This window comes from Pelophylax lessonae (genome assembly GCF_965119305.1).
Source record: "Pelophylax lessonae genome assembly, chromosome: 9".
NCBI lineage: Eukaryota > Metazoa > Chordata > Amphibia > Anura > Ranidae > Pelophylax > Pelophylax lessonae.
In genome coordinates, this window is record NC_138776.1 from 81,359,293 (window position 1) to 81,372,844 (window position 13,552).

Consider the following 13,552-nt stretch of genomic DNA (forward strand, 5'->3'; position numbering starts at 1 on the left):
AGAGGAGGTTAGTCAGATGGGTCCCTCCTGACGCTGTGTGAGCACGGGAGAGGAAATGCCTCCTGAAGCGATGTGCGCTGAGGAGGGTAAAAAGTGTGAAGACTACTCAAGGTGAGGTCTTGGATTGTTTCTATGTGAAAAGAAACCAATGGACATTTCCTGTGTGAAGGGAAAATAAATTAAGACTGAAGACTACTCAAGGTGAGGTCTGGGATTGTTTCTATGTGAAAAGAAATAAATGAACTATTTCTATGTGAAGAGAAAATGGACATTTGCTGGGTGAAGAGAAAAACAAAGGAATGTGTTCTATGTGAAGAGAAAAGGGACATGTTCAATGGACATTTGTTGGGTGAAGAGAAAAAACATGGACTATTGAGTGTCTGCTGTAGGATCAGCAAAGTCTGCCCAACAGTAGGTTGGGGACAGACTCCCTAGGTAGGTTCCTGTGTGTGAGAAGGTAGCCGCCCACAGTGGCAAGGATTTATTTTATTTATGTTTATTTTGAATTATGCTGTTTTCCAAGCTTGCACTTTTGTGAAGAAAATTGCAAGAATAAAACCTTACACTGTTGTTTTCAACCACTTCTCGGCTATCTCCCTGTGTAAAGAACCCCCCAAGGGGTCATCCATACCCGCCACCGAGCTAATGCCCCACAATATATATATGTGTGTGTGTGTGTGTGTATATATATATATATATATATATATATATATATGTATGTGTGTGTATATATACATACACATATATATATATATATATATATGTATACCCCTAACCCAGAATCTGCATAGTGGGGTCACCCTGACATGGCAGAGTCCGGTCACCCTGGCATGGCAGAGTCAGGTCACCCTAAACTACACTACGGTCACCCTGACATGGCAGAGTTCGGTCACCCTGGCATGACAGAGTCAGGTCACCCTAAACTACACTACGGTCACCTTGACATGGCAGAGTCAGGTCACCCTGACATGGCAGAGTCAGGTCACCCTAAACTACACTACGGTCACCCTGACATGGGAGAGTCAGGTCACTCTAAACTACACTACGGTCACCCTGACATGGCAGAGTCAGGTCACTCTAAACTACACTACGGTCCCCCTGACATGGTAGAGTCAGGTCACCTAAACTACACTACGGTCACCCTGACTAGGCAGAGTCAGGTCACCCTAAACTACACTACGGTCACCCTGACACTTAATACTATCCCTACAAAAACTAGATTATTGAATCTAACTATAGTGGTATATAGTACCCTAACTACACTGCATATTCCTTTCCTCACACTAAAAGAACAGCTCCATACAGCAGAAGATAATTGCAAAATGACACCGGAGCTTTACAAGCAGCAGGAGAAACACAAATGCTTCCACTCTCTTCCACAGCCTCTGTATTACAGTGCTAGAGGTTTGGCGGGGCTATGTTATATACTGGGGAGCGTATTCACTCCTGATTGGCCTCTGGACCATGTAGTCACTCCAATCACATTCCTAGCAGACTCCTGCCCCCTTAATTGGCTTTTACTGACGTTTCTGGGCCAATCACGGGCTTTTAAAGCCCAGTCCCTGTCCCATTGCATTTTGGGCAGTTCTGGTGACTGAATTCCGAACTTTTACCGCAAAAAGTTCGGAATTCGGCCAAATTTCGAACACCCAATGTTCGGGTCGAACCGATGGTCGACCCGAACCGTTCGATCATCTCTACTGAGTAGGGGTGATCGAAGGGTTCGGGTCCACCATCGGTTCGGCCCGAACATTGGGTGTTCGAGGTTAGGCCGAATTTAGAACTTTTTGCCCAAAAAGTTCGGAATTCGGCAACCAGAACCACCCAAAATGCAATGCTTCAGGAAATGGGCTTTAAAAGCCCGTGATTGGACCAGAACCATTAGCAAAAGCCAATTGAGGGGGCAGGAGAATGCTAGGAATGTGATTGGAGTGACTAGGGGGTCCCTAGACCAATCATTAGTGAATACGCCCCCCAGTATATAAGATCGCCATATTCCTAGCATTGTTATACTGGACATGGAAGAGAGTGGAAGCAGTTCTGTTAATTTTACTTTAAAAGTGTCATTTAGCTATTTTTAGTGTGAGGAAAGGGATATCTAGTGTAGTTAGAGTGCTCCTTTACACTTAAGTTAGCTTCAAAAATTTTGTTTCTGTAGGGAAAGTGTTAAGTGTCAGGGGACCGTAGTGTAGTGTAGGGTTAACTGGCAGTGACTGCTATGGCAGGGTGACAAAACCCTTCCATAGCAGGGTGACCGCTATAGAGAAATGATCATTTCTCTGAATAGCTTCGGGACAGGCATATGGCTTCTCACCAGCCAAGCATTTTTTATGCTGCAGGGGCTGCCACTGCCAGTGCTTTTTTGAGGACATGTTTGATGTCAGACATGACATCTGAACATGTGTATAGGGGGTATATATAGACATATATGTCTGTATATATACCCCTAGACATATATAGGTGTGATAGTAGCAGAAATAAATGCTTGCGCTAATGAAATCATTTACAGTAATATATTTCTGCTACTATCACACCTATATATGTCTAGGGGTATATTATATATATTATATTATATTATATTATATATTATATTCAGACATATATGTCTATATATACCCCCTATACACATGTTCAGATGTTTTGCCTGCCTCAAAAGAACCCAAAAAAATGGCAAAAAAACGCTAGCATTAAAAAATAAAATGCCCAGGTGTGTTTTTGCTGGCATTTTTTGGGGGGTTTTGGAGGCAGGCAAAACATCAGAACTTGTGTATAGTGGTGTATATACACACATCCATATATTTATATACACACCTAGACATATATAGGTGTGATAGTAGCAGAAATATATGCTTGCGCTAATGAAATCATTTACAGTAATATATTTCTGCTACTATCACACCTATATATGTCTAGGTGTGTATATAAATATATGTATGTGTGTATATATACCACTATACACAAGTTCAGATGTTTTGCCTGCCTCAAAAAAACCCCAAAAAATGCCAAAAAAACGCTAGCGTCAAAAAAAAATGCCCAGGTGTGTTTTTGCTGGCATTTTTTGGGGGGTTTTGGAGGCAGGCAAAACATCAGAACTTGTGCACAGTACCACTATACACAAGTTCAGATGTTTTTCCTGACTGCAAAGATCCCAAAAAAATGCCTTCTATTAAACCGGCAAGGTGTTACAGGAGCGGAGCCAACTCCCTGTCAGAAAGTTTTCTAATACATACAATCTTTTTCTGGTTCTGGACATGAAACGTCACAGGTACACTTTTTAGACCCCCCAGATCTGAAATCCAAAGTAAAAATAAAAAAATCTCTTTTTTTTTTTTCCAATAATTGGCTTTTTTATCAAAAATGACAATTTTTAAGAACTTTTTTTGTGTGATTTTGTGTCTGGGGGGTCTAAAAGGTGTACCTGTGAAGTTTCAGCTATGTAGCATGTCCAGAACCAGAAAAAAAGATCATATAGGTGTTCAAGTTAAAGGAGGGTCCCACATCCCTGTTCTACTGAAAAATTATCTTTTTTTTTTTTCATGGTTCTGGACATGCTACAGAGCTGAAACTTCACATGCACACATTTTAGACCCCCAGATACTAAATCCAAAGTCAAAATCAAAAAATCTCTCTTTTTTTTTTAATTTTTTCAATAATTGGCTTTTTTATCAAAAATGACAATTTTTAAGAACTTTTTTTTGTGTGATTAATAGTTAATGGGGCATGACCCAGAACCCTAGGCACTTTTTAGGGGCATTTATTGGGTTTTGGGGCTTCAAAATGGTGTTTTTTGATTACCGAAGTTCGGGTCCCATTGATTTCAATAGGGTTCTGAAATCCGGGCCGAACTTTCGGGAAGTTCGGATGTTCTGGCCGAACCAAACTTTTCAAAAGTTCGATCATCCTTACTACTGAGCAGTGTGAGCACCTCAGTAGTATGAGTATCTGGGTATTGTGAGTACCTGAGTATTTGGAGGACCTGAGTAGTGGGAGTACCTGAGTATTGTAAGTACCTGAGTGGAGTGACTGTGTAGTGTTGAATACTGCTGAGTAACTATGTACAACTGAGGAGTAACTGTGCGCTGAGAATATAGAGTGAGGAAACTAGTAAACAGTTAATTGGACAGAATTAAATTCACAATCCCCATTAAATTAGTAGGTACGATGCCCGTCAGGTGTGGAGATACGACTCGGTGTACATCTTGTGGCATGTATATGTTCCTTGATCATGCGATCAAGGGCGAATACAGCTGCGCAAAATGTAAGCACGTTGCTTCCCTGGAAGCTCAGGTCCTGAGTCTACTGGCAACACTGAGAAAAATCTCCATACTTAAGGAGAGCTGGGAATGTACCTGGCAACATTACAAAGAATGCAATAGGAAATGTAATAGCGCAATCAAGGCAGCTAAGATAGAACATGAAAAGCACATATCGAAAGAGAGCAAAAAAGAAACCCGAGAAATTCTTTAGGTATATAATTAGTAAGAAAGTGAGGCCAGAACACATTGGCTCCATAAAGGATGATGAAGAGAAACTGACCACAGAGGACAAAGAGAAGGCGAAGGTGCTAAATGTATTCTTCTCCTCAGTCTTCACAAAAGAATTGGGGGGATACAGTAACCTAGACTGTAATGTTAAAGTTAATAACACGTCACAGGATGCACCCTCTTGGTTAACAGAAGACAGAGGTGTACGTTTATGAAACTGTGATTTTTTTTTTTTCTCCGTGACCCTAGCACCCTTTTTATGAAGCGGAGAACTTCACTTCTCACAAGGTGAACAGAGGAGAAGTGTTTCCTCTCTGAGAACGGCCGAGATCTGTGTACAAGTGAATGGGCCACCCGTAATCTCGTGAGACAAAGCGAGATTACAGTACGAGAAAATCACTGGTGCCCGTTTAATAAGCAGTGATAGATTATCACTGCTGAGTACACATGCATTCGACCCCCACTAATGTTAATAAAATAATTAGTCTCCCTACATAAATATATATATATATATATATATATATATATATATACTGCATATACAAACACACACACACATACATTTTATATATATATATATATATATATATATATATATATATATACTGCATATACAAACACACACACACATACATTTTATATATATATATATATATATATATATATATATATATATATACATACACCCTTTAAATATATATATTGTGTATATATATATATATATATATATATATATATATATTATATATATATATATATATATATATATATATATATATATATATGGCAGGGGGACATGATTAATGTGTTGGGGGGTCTGCACGAGGAAGAAGGAAGTCCATAATCTTCCTTCTTCCCCCTCAGTTCTCCCCGATTTGGTCTTCTCTCCCCGATTCACCACCTCCAGGCTGGTGAATCTGGGAGTGTGAATCCTGGCACAGATCGCCAGTGAAGTGCGGAGATCGTAGCTTCATAAACTGGCCATTTCTGTGTCAGTCAATGACAGATTCTTCATGTGTAGAGATCATCAGCGGAGAACATGTTCTCCCCCGATCATCTCTGTTTCATAAACCGATAATGATCAGAAATGAGCTACGATCAGCAGGATCACTGCTCATCTCCGTTTCATAAAAGGACACCAGACTCAGAACTAGACTTGAAAAACTTAACATAAATAAGCAGAGGTGGGGGACTCAAGTCACATGACTTGACTTGAGTCAGACTCAAGTGACCAGTTTGAGGACTTGAGACTTGCTTGACTAAAATTAATAAAAGACTAGACTTGACTTTGACTTGGTATTCATGACTTGAGACTTGACTTTGACTTGAGACATATGACTCAAAATGACTTTACTTTTTTAAGTTATTAAATATTTGCATTTTCTCAAGATGTGTTAAAGCAAAATTAATGTGCCTGTTATGTTTCTGACACCACAGTCCCTTAAAACACCTCAGTGTGTTCTAATTTTTAGGACACTGGCTGTTTAACAATGGAAATACTTAACATGTTTTTAGTGACTGTGGTGTTGAAACATGACCGGACGAAGGATTTTGAGCTGTTTGGGCTTTCAAAGTGTTTCTTTAATATGCCAAGAAAAAGGCACCAAGCTGTTTTGTTAATGTTGAAAATAAAACAAAACCTTTCCTGACCACTGACTTTTAACTAATTTAAAGGTGAAAATTGGGGTAGATCAGTATTTTGACTTGATTTGTGACTTGACCAAAATAAATGACTTGACTTGACTTGCTTGCTTTTTGCCACAGTAACTTGGGACTTGCTTGAGACTTGAAGGTTAAGACTTGAGACTTGCTTGTGTCTTGCACATGTGTGACTTACTCCCATGTCTGTAAATAAGTCACCGGAACCAGATGGCTCACACCCGAGGGTCCTTAAAGAACTCAGACCATTGTTCCTAATTTTTATGGCTAATCTACTGATGGGAAATGGTACCAGCTGATTGGAAATAAAACAACGTTGTACCAATATTTTAAAAAAGGGCTGAGATATATCCCTGGGGAATTACAGGCCAGTCAGCCTAACATCAAAAGTCTGTAAGATATTGGAGGGGATGATAAGGGACTATATACAAGACTTTAGTATTGAAAACGGTATCATTAGTAGTAATCAGCATGGATTCATGAAAAATCCCTCTTGCTAGACCAATCTTTTAACCTTCTATGAAGAAATGAGCTGCCATCTAGATAAAGGAAGGCCCATGGATGTGGTGTATCTGGATTTTGCAAAGGCATTTGATACAGTTCCCCACAAACGTTTTCTGTAAAACTAAGGTACGTAGGTATGGTATAACTGCCTATCTCCTGGAATTTCTTCCATGCTCTTGAGACGGGAGATACAGCAAACCTTCTAGCAAGGGCACCTATTGATGTGCCATCCTGGAGGAGTTGGACTGCCTGTGCAACCTCTATAGGGTCCATGTATCGCCTCATGCTACCAGTAGTGACACTGAACCTAGCCAAATGCAAAATCATTGAAAAATAGTCAGAAAAGATGAGTAGGGAAAAAAAATGTCAGTGGCCTCTACCTGTAAAACCATTCCTGTTTTGGAGGTTGTCTCATTGTTGCCCATCTAGGGCATCTGTTGTTTATTTCATTAACACCAAAGCAGCTGAAACTGATTAACAACCCCCTCTGCTACTTAACTGGCCAGATCAATATTCATATACATATATACACACACGGGTACTTCCCCCCCCCCCCCACGAGTTACCCCTTGCCTCCATCCTCTACAACAATACACTCCCCAGCAACAATAGGTCCCCACTAGCAACAATAGATCCCCCCAGCAACAATAGACCCCCCCACCAGCAAAAAAAGATCTTCCAGCAGCCAGCCACCATAGACCACTCCCCAAATGGTAGATCCCTACCAGCAACATTTGACCCCCCCAACAACCTAAGACAACTCCCCAGCAACAATAGACCCCTCCCTTAAAAATAGATCCCACAGCGACAATGGATTCCCCAGCAGCTAGTATCAACAGACCCTCAAGCACACCCCAGCACCTCCTGTCAGTACAGACCTTTAGTGCTGGAGGAGCAAGAACTGCATTTTCTTGTGTTCCTGCTGAAAAAAAGCCCTATAGAAGCAATTAGGGCATATATTTGGTAATAAGACTATGATCCAGTAAATTACCCCTAAACTCTATACTAGGCAGGGCTCTGCCTAATTCACAATGTTACAATAACAGTCTGTCACTCTGTATTAAACCCTTTCCCTGCTGGAGCGAGATACATTCCTCCTAACCCAGGTATACGTGCTTGCACTGTGTCCCACGTAAACAATACTGTTCCTTTTTAATTGTCTCAGTTCTCCTCCAGTGGCTCAGCAAAGTTAGCATCATTCATCCAACTATCAAGCGGCAGCACCGGTCAATGACACTGGGGTTCTCATGTACCATGTTCTCATGTACTTCCTTTTCCTCTCCATAGAGCCAAATCATGCTGGTAATTGTGTTTCTATTGCCAATCTGTAATACAGGCTCAGTCTGTCTGGGGACTACATCTCCCAGAAGTCACAGTGGCACCCAGCAGGCTCTGTCCTTCTTAGAGTCCGTAGCAGCTCAGTTTCCCTTTGGCTCTCTGTGATCCAGGGTAGTTGGTGAGGCTTTCCCCCAGTTCTCCCTGTGGCTGCATACAGTTTTTCAGCTGGCTGGTTCTCTGTCTTTCTCTGTGACTGTATACAGTCCTTAAGAGCTTGCAAGAAGGAGAGAAAGTGCAGGACAGCAGCAGTGATAGTAGCTCAGTCCTTGCTGCCAGATAGAGCAGCACTGTGGACTGGGTGCAACACCCATATAAGCATATAAGGTGCAACACCATCCACCTCGGAGATTACACTCATTTTTTGATGTAGGGCAATGGGGGGGGGGGGGGGGGTTGTGAATATGAGTATCATTGTGGGGAGCCAGGGCTAGCATAAGAAACTGAAGAGACAAAGTGGAAGTGCCATTTTAGCAAATGTACTAATTTTCACCATAAATCTTCATTTAGATGGACTGAATCATTGGAAAGGTGATGCTGGCTATTATCACATACCTATTGAAACATCTGCATATGTGATCCTGGCTCTGCTTTCTGACAAGATAATCACCAAGAAAGATCTTACTGAATGTGCTGATGCTAGCCGTTGGCTTATAAAACAACAAAACCCACAGGGTGGCTTCTCCTCTTCTCAGGTTACATCTCTTTTTCTACCCCACATTTCCTTTAAATATAACTATTACATTCATACAAAAGTGTACTCTGAGGATTCCTGACCTTAGTACATGCTTGAGGTCATTGTAGCCATACTGTACTGCTTGGATCTTGAAGAAGGGGACATACCCCAAAAGCTTGTCCTGAAAAATTGTATGTTAGTGCAAATAAAAAAAGTATCACGGACAGTACTCAATTGTCTCTGACCTTAGTACAGAAATGTTCCTTCCTAGCATGATGATGTCCTCATGTTTGGCCCCTTTCACACATGTGGACCGTTCATTTCATGAGTTCAGTCGCATTTTTTCAAAGAAAAAAACAGATGAAGTTTACATCAGTTATTCACCAGTTGCTTATCAGTTTTTACATCAGTTTCTACATCCACTACAAAGGCAAAAATGGACGCAAAAATGGCCCATTTGTCAGTTGACATCCGTTTTTCATCTATTCTGTTTTTTAAATTAACAAAAATAGAACTTTGATCTGTTTCAAAAAACAGATGTTAATGGATGCAGATGTAAACTGATGTAAACTATGATCATCCATTTACATCTGTTTTTCCCTAGAGATGCAATAATGTCCGCTTTTTCATCCATCAACGGATGGATGAAAAACAGATAAACGGTCCGCATGTGTGCAATGGGCTTTAAACATGCTGCATCATTTGACAGCCTGCCCCTAGACACCAATCATCAGTGTTGATGATTGGTGCGCTGTAGTACCTGTCGCCGCTCTCACAAAGACAGCAGCAATACTTCAACGTAGCCTATTCTCCTACATGTGGTCTTCCTGCTCCAGCTTCCAGCTTCCAGCTGATCTTTCCCCATTAATGACTTAAAGCAGAGCTCCACCCAAAAGGGGATGTTTCGCTTTAAGGACTTGTCCCCTGCTTCTCTTGCACAATTGGCACTTTTGAGGAGTGTGGGTGGGGGGGGGGGGTTGAGCAGGTACCTGATTTTGACAGGTACCTGCGTACAACTTCCGTTCCAAGCACCGCAAGTTCTCCTTCCTCCTTCCCCCTGCGGTCTTCTGGGACACTGACAAGTCCCTGAAGACTGCATCTACCATTCACAATGCGCAGTGTGGCTCGCGCATGCGCAGTGGGCACCTGGATGTGAAGCCACAAGCTGTCACAGCCGGGTGTCCATAGTGAAGATGTCGGCGCCGCCGAGGGAGGACAGAGGATGAAGACTGCTGGGTTGAGTGCACCGCTGGATCCTGGGACAGGTGAGTGGCTGTTTTTTTAAATGTCAGCAGCTACAGTTTTTGTAGCTGCTGACTTTTATTTTTTTTTGACAGGTAGCTGGAAATCCTCTTTAACATGCCTTGTTCTGCACTATGCGGTTGATTTACTAAATAATATAATTTCTATTCCCGGGGACTCCTGGAATGCACAGAGGATGATTTGATTTAAAACAGAGGTACATATGATGCATGTAGTTTGAGAATACTGTTAGACAGTTTGGTTGGTTAAGGCAACATTGAGCCCCCGTTCACACTGGGGCGACCTGTCAGGCGACCACCGTAGGTCGCCTTCCACAGAGAAGCTGTGGACCCGTTCTAATAGGAGCGACACAAGTCGCCCCGACTTAGAAAAAGGGTCCGGAGCTTCTTTGGGGCAACCCGGAGCGACCTGCATTGACTTCAATGTTATGAAGTCCGTGCCGGCCGCTGTGACGTCGCCCGGCGAAGTAGCGTCGCCCCAGTGTGAACGGGGCCTTAAAAATCAGTTTACAAATTTACATGTTTGAAAATAAACATTTTAAAATGACTGTGTTTCTTTATTTTACTATACATATACTGCTTATTGTATAGACAAATTACAATGTGGCTAATTCTTACAGGACACTACCATAGCACTTCAAGCTCTTGCTAAATATGCCAAAGCCAGCGGCCACAAGCGAGGAGACTCAACTGTGACTATTGATGGAGATTCAGGATTTCACAAAGAGATTCATATAGACAAGCGTAAAAGCTTGCTCCTACAAATGGTGGACCTACCAGGAGTCCCTGGGATTTACACAGTCTCTGTCAAAGGAAGTGGCTGCATTTACATACAAGTGAGTAGAATGCTGTCCTTTCCCTCAGCCCTGACCCACATGTTTAAAATATACTATACCAGATAAACAGCACTTGGTGAACCTTTATAAAGAGAAGAGAAAGGTGCCTATATGTTTACAATTATCCTGACAGGGTATAATGCAGAGCAGATGTGACTTATGAGAGTGGCATAGCAATTGGGATGCAGTGGTGGTATGCCATAGCACCAACTTACAGGAAAAGCCAGTATTTGCATAATGCGCTCTCCTCTGGTTCTCCAGAAAGTGCCACATTTTATGAAGCCAGTAATACGAAATGGTACCTGGTGGTTAATTCAGAAAGTTTATCCTAATGACATGTTTGTAGGAACCTCCGGTGGTTGTACCTGCTTTATAATGTCTTCTGTATCCCCCTATGTTCATGATAACCAAACTTTTATGAGAGTACAATAGAGGCTACCATTACTGACCTCCTTTTGGAAATACTAGTTCCCCGGCAGTCAAGCTCATGCTTTGTTTTCAATACTGTTTTCAAGTCTATGGCCTGAAACAATTATGGCAATAAAAAAACACAACACCTATTTACAGAATGCTTGTCCTGGGTCTCTAACTCAAAAGTACTAGACATGGACACTGAGACAGGGAACTTACAGTTTCAGAAAGAGAACTGCAATGGCAGCCCCCATACTTCCCTCACAACTGAGTAACTTTATTAACACCCCAGCAGCTTTATACCCCTTATGGACCAGAGCAATTTTTAGGGCCCTTTTACCATTGATAACAATATTGTTACCTTAGACAACAAAATGATAAAAATATTACATTTTGGGACAAACAATTCTTTCTTTTGTAGAGAGTGAGTAGGTGTCCCAGGAACCACATATCAAGTCAAGATCTGCTGTATGATAATGAATGGCAGTCCCAGCCTGGACCCTAATGTGATTTACTCTGCCCACCGGAGAGTGAGGGAAAGAGATCTGGAAGGGGGAGGGGGGGGGAGTACCAGCATATTTCTCAGAAGTGTAAATTTCATCAAGAACCATTCCGCAAGAACTATTCAACAAGAGAAATTAAACTTGTACAGTACATATAGGGTGTGACAGCCAAGAGGACTACTTGAAAAGAAATTTGTCTGTGGCTAGGTTTTTCCTGACTACTATTTTTTTCATTTCACATTGGAGATTAGGATCTGCAAATATAGACCTTAGAGAGGGGGGTTCTGTGGTTTTCCACTGTCTGGTAAGGTTTACTTTTGCTGCAAGTAAAAGGTGTAATATTACAACTCTTGATCTGGGAGAAAAAAAAATGTATGTCCAATTGGAGTAAAGCTAGTGATGGGGAAGGTGCTGTAGAGATTTGTGATATGGAGGAGATTAGGGAAAAGATTTGTCTCCAGAAGTAGCTAAGAAATCTACAAAACCAAAGAAGGTGTGCAATAGTACCTATACTGCCCCCATTTTGATAGGGTATTAATTTGGGAAAAGGGTCGCTGATCAACTAAAGCTGCATATATTGTGGCTATGCCATGTTTAGGGTATGTGGGTTGGAAGTAAAAACTGTGCAGTGTTTCAGGGATAGGCGTTACCGATGGGAGTTTAGAGACTTTAAGGAGGTGGCTGATCCTTACATGTGTATAGGCTTCAGAGTCTGGGAGATGAAATTCCTTTTGAAGGTCCTTGAAAGTTTTCAGTGTCTTTTGAGATGTAAGGTCTAAAAGGGAGTTAATTCCATAAATATGCCAATGCTGGATCCTGAGATCTGGAATTTGATCTGCTAGTGCTCTAAGAGGGATGAAGCAGGCATGAGTGGGTTGGTTAGGAGGAGTGTTATGTGTATACTTCTTCCATGCTAGAAGTGATGCTTTCACTGGCAAGGAGGAAGATGTCGTAGATAAGGGGGAGACCGCAGTAGTGAGAAAGAGAGTGTCCAGTGGGGTGTTGGTTGTGTGATGTGGGGATTCCATACTTGACCGAATTTTGTTGGAAGAGGGTTGCCACCAATTTTTCTTTTTTTTTAAAGCCCGTAGCGTGTGAAACACACTCAAAAGACTTCACCCGGTGCATAAAAAAGTGCACACACACAAACGTGAGGAACACAAAAAGTGCACAGGGTGTGCGAACAAATGGTCTTCCCTCCGAAGAGGTAGGACCCGAACCTCGATCCCCCGGGGCGCAAGACTCCTGACAGGGATTTGAGGTACTCATGGTCTGTCTGGCCGGAACCAGACTGACCCCGTTCTTCAGGGGGACTGCCGAAACAGCCCCCACCGAGTACTAAGTGGGGCTCCCCCGAAGGGAGACCCCATGAGAGAGGGAGGACCAAGCCAAAAGGCCATATCCACCCCCTCCCAAGACTCAAGGTAGGGCCCGAGGACCCACACCCTACAAGTCGTGCCAAGTGAAAAAAGGTGATAGAAAAGTGACAAACCACAAAGAAAAAGCACACACAAACAAAAAGGTGGGGGAGGGGAAGTGGAGAGGTGAATTAGTAGTGCCCTTGTGAAAATACAAAGGCAGGCCTTCCGGCCGGAATAAAAATTCCTCTGGTCGAAGCCAAAAGGCCTTGCCCAAGAGGCAGGTGCTTAAAAAAGTATGCGTAGGTGCAGTGACCATGGTGCCGAAAAACTCAAGGCGAGCTGCCCCTCACCAGTGAGAATTAAGGCACCCCTGGGCTGCCACCCCAGGGGCACATACACTACGGGCTTTTTCTACCCCGGCCCAATAGCCAGACCGAGTGTAGCCCTTGCCCACCAGGAGGTTTGGAACGTGGACAGCTTAGGGTGAGCCTGCCTTCAACTGGGGACAAGCCTTTTGCAAG

At 42.4% G+C, this 13,552-nt stretch overlaps 2 protein-coding genes across 5 annotated transcripts in view; both read left to right on the forward strand.

The window, feature by feature from the left end:
* LOC309563584 (alpha-2-macroglobulin-like protein 1) overlaps window positions 1–13,552 on the forward strand; it is a 562,516-nt gene that overhangs the window by 277,439 nt on the left and 271,525 nt on the right. The gene's annotated exons all lie outside the window — the stretch shown is intronic.
* The window catches only part of LOC309563586 (alpha-2-macroglobulin-like), a 156,714-nt gene that overhangs the window by 112,637 nt on the left and 30,525 nt on the right, over window positions 1–13,552 (forward strand). The window contains exons 14-15 of the mRNA XM_082268053.1: window positions 8,493–8,677; window positions 10,541–10,756. Coding sequence (XP_082124179.1) covers window positions 8,493–8,677; window positions 10,541–10,756 — 401 coding nt within the window. The remainder of the gene's footprint in view (window positions 1–8,492; window positions 8,678–10,540; window positions 10,757–13,552) is intronic.